General features: G+C 66.1%; 1 protein-coding gene across 12 annotated transcripts; it reads left to right on the plus strand.

The window, feature by feature from the left end:
• The first annotated feature begins 887 nt into the window (after positions 1 to 887).
• USHBP1 (USH1 protein network component harmonin binding protein 1) lies at positions 888 to 6,287 on the plus strand. 12 transcript variants are annotated; one of them, XM_064734206.1, is made up of 15 exons: positions 888 to 901; positions 1,321 to 1,431; positions 1,600 to 2,017; positions 2,105 to 2,232; positions 2,304 to 2,513; positions 2,615 to 2,797; positions 2,965 to 3,041; positions 3,147 to 3,287; positions 3,734 to 3,813; positions 4,131 to 4,281; positions 4,360 to 4,588; positions 4,750 to 4,988; positions 5,067 to 5,158; positions 5,357 to 5,479; positions 5,988 to 6,287. In XM_064734206.1, the coding sequence occupies exons 2-15, from the start codon at positions 1,423 to 1,425 to the stop codon at positions 6,278 to 6,280; spliced, it is 2,373 nt and encodes a 790-aa protein (XP_064590276.1). In that variant the 5' UTR covers positions 888 to 901; positions 1,321 to 1,422; the 3' UTR covers positions 6,281 to 6,287. The 12 variants fall into 12 exon arrangements, with proteins under 12 accessions (XP_064590276.1, XP_064590281.1, XP_064590277.1 ...); XM_064734207.1 differs by lacking the exon at positions 888 to 901 and adding an exon at positions 925 to 935; XM_064734211.1 differs by having other exon boundaries at positions 893 to 901; positions 1,321 to 2,017.
• Positions 6,288 to 7,991: the final 1,704 nt, after the last annotated feature.

Consider the following 7,991-nt stretch of genomic DNA (forward strand, 5'->3'; position numbering starts at 1 on the left):
GCTGCTGGGAGTTGTAGTCCCCATCGACCTCCGGCAAAGCCTCGGAACGCCGCCCCCTCCGCCCCGCCAATGCCCCTCTAAACCGCGCTGCGTCTTTGCTCCACCCCAAACATCGTGTGAACTCCCCCGAACGGCTTCCTGCACCCCAAATATCCCCGTGCACTGCCCTTTGCACCCCAAGTACTCGTGTTTTACCCTAAATATCCATGTGCACCCCCAAAACTGCCTTCCGCACCCTAAATATCCATGTGCACACCCCAAACATCCACCTGCACCCCTAATATCCACGTGCGTCCCAAATCCCCGTGTACCCCCCAGAACCACATCCCGCACTCCAAATCCCCCTGCTCCACCCCAGACATCGTGTGAACGCCCCCGAACGGCTTCCTGCACCCCAAATATCCCCGTGCACCACCCTCTGTACCCCAAATGCTCGTTTTTCCCCCTAAATATCCATGTGCACCCTCAAAACTGCCTCCCGCACCCCAAATGTCCACGTGCACCCCCCAAATATCCGCCTGCACCTCAAATATCGATGTCCGCACCCCATATACCCACCTGCACCCCAAAACCAGCATCCTCCCACTTCTCACAGCACCCCAAATCTCTCCCAGCACCCCCAAATTTTCCTGCACACCCCAAAAGCGTTTTGGGGTCCCCGTCCCGTTGCAGGGAGTACTCTGTGGGGTGAGGGTGGCACCGGCCTGGCACCGGGGTGGGTGGGGGATTTGGAAGGGGGGTTTGGGGTTTTTGGGAGGTTTTTGAGGGGGGTTGGGAGGGGGGCTGAGCTCCCCAAAAGGCCCCGCTGTGCCCCCCAGGCGGGGCGGCTGAACGGTTAAAGGAAGAGGAAATCCCGTCAGGAACACGGCCGGGGCCGGAGGCGCTGTCCGAGCTACCGGAGGTGCCGCGGGACGGGAGGGGACCGGGAGAGAACGGTCCGGGGGGAACCAGGACGGAACGGGGGGAACCGGGGCAGAATGGGAACCGGGAGAGAACGGGAGGAACCGGGGGGGACCGGGAGAGAATGAGGGGAACCGGGATGGAACAGGGACGTGGGGGGAACTGGGACAGAATGGGGGGAACCGGGAGAGAACTGCAGTTGGGGGGTGACTAGGACAGAACGGGGATGTGAGGGGAACCGGGAGAGAACGGGAACCTGGGGGGAATGGGGATAGAACAGGGAACCGGGAGACAGCGGGAACCAGGGGAGAACGGGAACTTTGGGGGACTGGGAGAGAACGGGAACCCCGGGATAGAGCGGGGCCTGCTGAGACCCTGCGGGAAAACTGGGACTTACTGGGAGCCTGGCTGTGGAGCCAGGACATCCCGGAGCCCTTGAGTGGAACCAGGACGTGTTGGGACCCTCAGAGTGGAACTGGGACGTGCTGGGAGCCACGGACAGGACGATCCCGGACCGCGGGCATGGAGGAGGTGAGGGGCACCGTCCGTGCTGGGCACAGCATGGGGCTGACCCCAAACGGGGCTGACCCCACCCGCTCCCTGTGCCGCGCTCCGCGGTGGAATTCCCGTTCCGGGCACCGGGACGGGGCCGGTGGCCCAGCGGGCCGGGCTGGTGGCCACAGCTCATCCCTGTGCCAGGAGAGCCCGGTAGGTGCCACCCGCCCTGCCCCCGGGGCTGAACGAGGCACGGGCACCCCCATGGGCACCCCAGCCCGGCCCTCGCGCCAGGAGGAGGAGGAGGAAGCGGAGGAAAAGGATGAGGAGGATGAGGAGGACGTGGCCGGTGACACCGAGGACATCCCGCTGCTGGCAGGGGCGGCCCCGCGACAGCAGCGGCGACAGCAGCGCCCCGCCAGGTACCGGCACCTGGAGAGCCACCAGCGGGGACACCAGGAGCGCGGGGACACCAGGACTGAGGAGACATTGAGACTAAGGGGACACCGGGAGCGAGGGGACACCGGGACATCACCGTGCCCTTCCTCGCCCCGCAGGGAGGATGAGGACGTCGGGGAGGCCGCCGCCACTGTCCCCACTGTCGCCGCTGCCAGCCCGGACGGTGAGCGCCGTTCCCCGTGCCACCACAGGTGCCACCGCCGCGCTGTCCCTGCCCTGACGGCGGCCGTGTCGCCGTCGCTGTCCCCAGCGCGCAGCCCGGATCTCTTCGAGCGCCTGCAGCACGCCGTGAGCTCCCTGGAGCGCGCCGCCTTCTGCCGCCGCCGGCAGCCCCCGGCGTGGCCGCCGCCCGCCCCGGCCTGGCACCGGGCGCTCCAGGTGAGCCTCGCCACGCCCGCGGTGCCCACTGCGGCACGGCGGGCACGGACTGACCGGCCTGGCACGGGCAGAGCCTGCAGGAGCTGAGCCGGACACCGGGCTGGGCGCGCCGCTGCTGGCCGGGGGCAGCGGCGGGACCGGGGCTGCCGGCGGAGGTAGCGGTGGCAGCGGAGAGGAACGCGAGCCTGCGGGCAGCCCTGGGCCAGCGGGACGAGGAGCTGGGCCAGGCCACGGCCGCGCTGCGGGCGCTGCGGGGTGAGCGGGAGCGCCTGCAGGGCAAGGTGGGTGCGGGACAGCGGGTGCCACCCTCGCGGTGTCCCCGGGTGCCACCGTCGGGGTGTCACGGCAGCGGTGGCGGTGCTGAGCCCCGTGTCCGGCTCAGGTGCGAGACCTGCGGGAGGCTCTGGCCAGGCTGGAGGAGCCGGGAGGGTCTGGCAGTGACACCCCCGGCTTCGGTGACACCCCCGGGACAGGCGACGCCTCTGAGACTGGCGACACCCCCAGAGTCGGTGACACTCCCGGGGCCGATGACACCCCCGGGCCCAGCAGCCTCCCGGGGCACCGGGTGAGTGCGGGGCTGGGGCACGGGGGGGTCCTGCCCTGGCACTGGGCTCTGGGGTCCTCTCCACGCCATGTCACCCGGGGTGGTGGCGGTGCTTGGTCCCACGGGGTGCCGCCCCCTGGGATGACCCCCCCGGGCCGCTCCCCTCCATGTCGCCCCCTCCCCTGCAGCCCCGTGCCCCGCTGTCCCCCCAGCCCTCGGCGGGGCCCGGCCGGGAGCAGGAGGAGCGGCTGCAGCAGCTGCAGGGGTGAGTACCCCCCGAACCCCGAGTCTTCCCCAAATCTCGAGCCCCGAGTCCCCCGACACCCCCTGGGGTCACTGAGGCACGGCCCTGGTGCCCGCGGGCCCGCAGGATGCTGGCGCGGCTACAGGAGGCGAACCGGGAGCTGCTGGCGGCGCTGGGCGAGTGCAAGGGCGAGGCGGAGAGGCTGAGCATGGAGCTGGGGCGGCGGGAGGCGCGCTGCAGCGGGCTGCGGCTGGCACTGAGCTGCAGGTGGGACAGGGGACACGGGATGGGGACACAGCATGGGGACATGGGACAGGGGACAGGGATGGGGACGGGGACGGGGACAGCTCCACTGAGCTGCAGCGGGCTGCGGCTGGCACTGAGCTGCAAGTGGGACAGGGGACACGGGATGGGGGACACAGGATGGGGACTGAGACAGGGATGGGGACACGGGATGGGGACATTTCCCTGAGACCCTCGGGATGGGGACCTGAATAGGGGCAGGGATGGGATGGGATGGGATGGGATGGGATGGGATGGGATGGGATGGGATTGATGGGATTGACGGCATGGGAACAGGGATCAGGATCAGAATCAGGATGGGGACTTGGGTGGGGATGAGGACAAGGATGAGGAATGGGAACAGGGACAGGGCAGGGGACAGGGATGGGGACAGGGCTGAGGACAGTCCTCCTGAGCCCCTTGTTCCCCAGCGAGCGCTGCGGAGGCGCCTACGTCGCCCTCCTGGACCTGTTGCGGGCAAAGGTGGCACCGGAGGGTGGCACCCGTGGGGGTGAGTGACAGCGGGGGGACACAGGGGGCTGGGGGAAACTGAGGGGTTATGAGGGGGGACGCTGGTGTGATGGGGAGAATACTGGGAAGATTCTGGGAAGTTATCTGGGACGATACTGGGGGGATACTGGGGAGCAACCAGGGAGGATGCCAATGGGATGTGTAAGGCCCACGTGTGGCAGTGGGGGATGCACGAGGGATACCGGGAGGTACTGGAAGGACTTTGGGGGGATGCAGGGAGCTTGTGAGGCATCCCAATGCCCCCCACACCACCTTGCGGACACCCCTGGGCACCGGCACTGCCTGCAACGTGTCCAGGAACCGCGGCGGAACCGAGCCCGGGCCACGAACCGGGACCTGGCCAGAGCCTGGACTGCGCACCCGGACCTGGCCTCGCCACACCGGAGCCCTCGGGGCCAGCGGAGCCGGACAGCCGTGAGGACCCCGCGGACAGCCCCGGGGCTCACAGGTACCGGGGGCGCGGGGGTCCCGGCGCTGAGCCCCCCCCCGATGCCCCGTGCCCACCGCCGCCATGCCTGCCCCGCAGCCCCCGGGAGATGGAGGAGGGAGCGCTGCGGGAGCTCATCCGGCGGCTCCGCGCCGAGCAGGCGGCGGTGGAGAGGTCCCTGCTGGACGCCGCCAAGCCCTCGGAGCTCCCCCGGGAGCGCGACCCCCGGGGCCGGGCGGAGCAGGCGCTGCGGGAAGCGCGAGCGCTGCTGCCCGGCTGGAGGCGGCCGGAGAAGGAGGAGCTGCTGCAGGAGCTGGCTGTGCTCAAGGTGGGGTTGGGATCCTTCCCTGGATCCCTTCATGGATCCCTCCCTGGATCCTTCCCTGGGACCCTCCCTGGATTTCTCCATCGATCCCTCCTTGAATCCTTTCCTGGATCCCTCCCTGGCTCCCTCCCCGGTGCCCCCCTGTCTCCCCGTCCGTGCCTCAGTTTCCCCGCGGTGCCAGGAGGCGCTGGCGGAGCTGCGGACGCGGCTGCAGCTGGCTCAGAAGGAGAAGCGAGCCCTGGAGCTGCTGCTGGCCGCGCACGGGCCCCGCGAGGCCGCGCTGCGCCTCCTGCTGCGGGAACGGGAGCGGGAGAGGCACCGGGAATGGGACCAGGAGCGGGACGGACGAGACGGAGCCTCCGGCAGCAGCTCCGGCAGCAGCTCCGGCAGCAGCTCCGATGAGGTAGGGATGGATCCCGTGGGGCCGTTCCCGGGATTTGGGGGATGCCGAGGGATGGGAGGCAGTCGGAAATCTCTGCAGGAGGCGCGGATGGGGCGGGGGGCAGAGATGGCCCCGCGAAACCCCCCGGACCCCGAGAGAACGAGGGAGGAACTGCTCCGGATCCGGGCCAGGTGAGGGATGGGAGCTGTGGGGGATTGGGAATTGTGTGGGGTCAGGAACTGTGTGGGATCGGGAAATGTGTGGGGTTGGGAATTCTGTGGGGACAGGGAATGGTGTAGGGCTGGAATTGTGTGGGATTGGGAATGGTGCTGGGCGGGCTGGTGGGGCCGGCTCGGGGTGGCCCTGGTGACACTGCCCCGTGTCCCCAGGACGGAGCAGCTGCGTGGCCGTGCCCGGGAGCTGGCGCTGGCCCTGGAGCGGGGCAGCGCTGCCAGCCGTGCCCAGCAGGGGCACAGTGCCACCGTCACCCTGGAGCTCCTCCAGGCCCACAGGTCGGCACGGGCCGGGGTCCCTTGGGTGTCCCTGGGTCCTCCGGGTGTCCTGGGTCCCCTCGGTTCCCTCAGTCTCCCTGACTCCCTGGAAGCCCTGACTGCCCTCATCCCCCTGGCTCCCCCGATTCACCAAATCCCTAAATCCCAAAATTCACGGCTCCCCCTCATGCTCCCAGGTCTTCCAACTCCCTGACTCCCTAAATCACCAGATCCCGGGCTCCCCTGGTTCCCCGGGCTCCCCTGGATCTCCCAGCTCCCCTGACTCCTAAAATTCCTAAATCCCAAAATCCCCGTCTCCCCCGATTCCCTGACTTCCTAAATCCCAAAACCTCCGGCTCCCCTGGATCCCCCGGCTCCCCCAACTCCCTGAATCTCTAAATCCCAAAATTACCCGACCCCCCAAACCCCCGAGCTCCTCCCATTCCCCGACTCCCTAAATCCCCAAACCCCCCAAACCCCCTGCTCTCCCTGGGTGCCCCCAATCCCCTGATGCCCCCGGTGCCCGCAGCTCGCTGGCCCTGGCGTACCGCGGGGCGCGGCGCAAGCAGGCGGAGCAGCTGCGGCGGCTGCAGGCGCGGGCGGCGGCGCTGCGGGGCCAGCACGGCCGCAGGGAGCGAGCCCTGGCCCGGACACTGCGGGAGCTGCAGCGAGGAGGCGAGACCTGCATCTAGGGAGCCCCGGAAATCCCTGGGGAAGCTCGGAAATTCATGGAGAGCCCCGGAAATCCCTGGGGAAATTAGGAAATCTATGGGGAAACTCGGAAATCTTTGTGGAAATTTGGAAATCTATGGGGAAATCTGAAAATCTGTCTGGGGTCCGTGTCCAGTGTCTGTCCAGTGCCCGTGTCCGTGTCCGGGGGCCCGGCTGACCCCGGGGCAGAGGTCAGGGCTTGGCCCCTTTTGAGATTCAAATTCGCTTTGTGCGGGGTCAGGGTCCTGTGACAGGCGAGGCCACCTCGGGGCTGGGGACAGCAGGGGACACGGCAGGTGGCACCGGACACGGCAGGTGGTACCAGGATATGGCAGGTGGCACCTGGCGTTGGCACCTCCCCCCGCCACGCCCCCCTGAGCCCGTGGCCACCGCGAGTCCCTGGTTGGTGCCTCAGTTTCCCCCTGGAAAGGTGGAGAAGTCAGGTCAGCCCCGGGGATTGTCCGGAGATGTCACCGTCACCGCTCCTTGCGGTGACACCGGGGACATGGCGGGGGGGTGGCAATGTGGGGACAGCGAGGCTTGAACGCCCAGAGTGGCTGAAAATCAGGGATTTGACCCCAAAATGCTCCATTTCACCCATGGGACATCGTGGGGGACGGATGGACAGAGGGATGGGGTGGAACCAGTCCAATCCCGATCCAATCCCAAATCCACACTGGGGATCCCCAGGTGATTTCACCCACTGAAAAAAAAATCCAGGATGATTTTTAGGATCTCTCCACCAAGGCCGGGTGTGTCCATTAGGAAGGAGCTGGGATGATTTTTGGGATCTTTTCCTGCTTTTCCACTACCCCCAACCCCATCCTTCACACCCCACCAGAACCCCAAACCATCCTGAAGCCTCCGGAGCTGCCGCTGACCCCAAAAAGCAGCCTGGAAAAACCTCGGAGCCTTTTGTGGGGCGGGAGCAGCAGAGCAGAGCGAGGAGGAGGAGGAGGAGGAGGAGGAGGAGGAGGAGGAGGAGGGGTAGGAATGGGAATTATTCGGGAATTTGGGAATTCAGGAACTGGAATTCCTCTGGAGATCAAACATCAAAACAAACCCAGATCGGATTTCCACCTTTGTTCCTGGATTGTTATTTTGGGGTATTTTGGGGGGTTTGGGTTGGTTTTTTCCAGGGAACCCAAGGCCACAAATCCCAGCCTGGCACAGGGGAAGGGTGGGGGTGACCCCACTGGGCCCGGATTGGGATCCCCCAAAACACAGCCCCATTCCCAGCTGGGGTTCCCAGGGCTTGTCCCATGATCAGGGGAATTGGGATCCCCTAAATCCAGGGAACTGGGGCACCCCACCCTTGGGGACATTGTGGGGACAGGGGGACTCTGTGGATTGAGATCCCTCAAAAGCCAGCCCCATTCCCAGCTGGATTTTCCAGGGATTGTCCCATGATTTGGGGAACTAGGATCCTTTCAGAGCACCCTAAATCCAGGGAATTATGGCTCCCCACTCTTGCCATAATTCCCTGGATTTAGGGTGCTCTGAAAGGATCCTAGTTCCCCAAATCATGGGGACATTGTGGGGACAAGGGATTGGGATCTTCCAAAGCTGACCCCATTCCCAGCTGGATTTTCCAGGGGTTATCCCATGATTTGTTTGGCTTTTGGATCAAACCTCTAAATCCAGGGAATTTGGGGTTTAATTCCATTTATAGCCATCTCTGCTGCACCCCAATTCCAGTCTTAGCTTTGCTTTTCCCTAAATCCCGACCCAGAACCCGGATCAGGAACTCCAAGGTCGATCCCAGCCAGGCACCTTGGGGACACTGTGGCGTTTTTGGGGTCACTTTGGGGACTTTGCCCCG

The sequence above is a fragment of the Zonotrichia leucophrys genome, chromosome 28, assembly GCF_028769735.1.
Source record: "Zonotrichia leucophrys gambelii isolate GWCS_2022_RI chromosome 28, RI_Zleu_2.0, whole genome shotgun sequence".
In the NCBI taxonomy this organism is placed as follows: Eukaryota; Metazoa; Chordata; class Aves; order Passeriformes; family Passerellidae; genus Zonotrichia; species Zonotrichia leucophrys.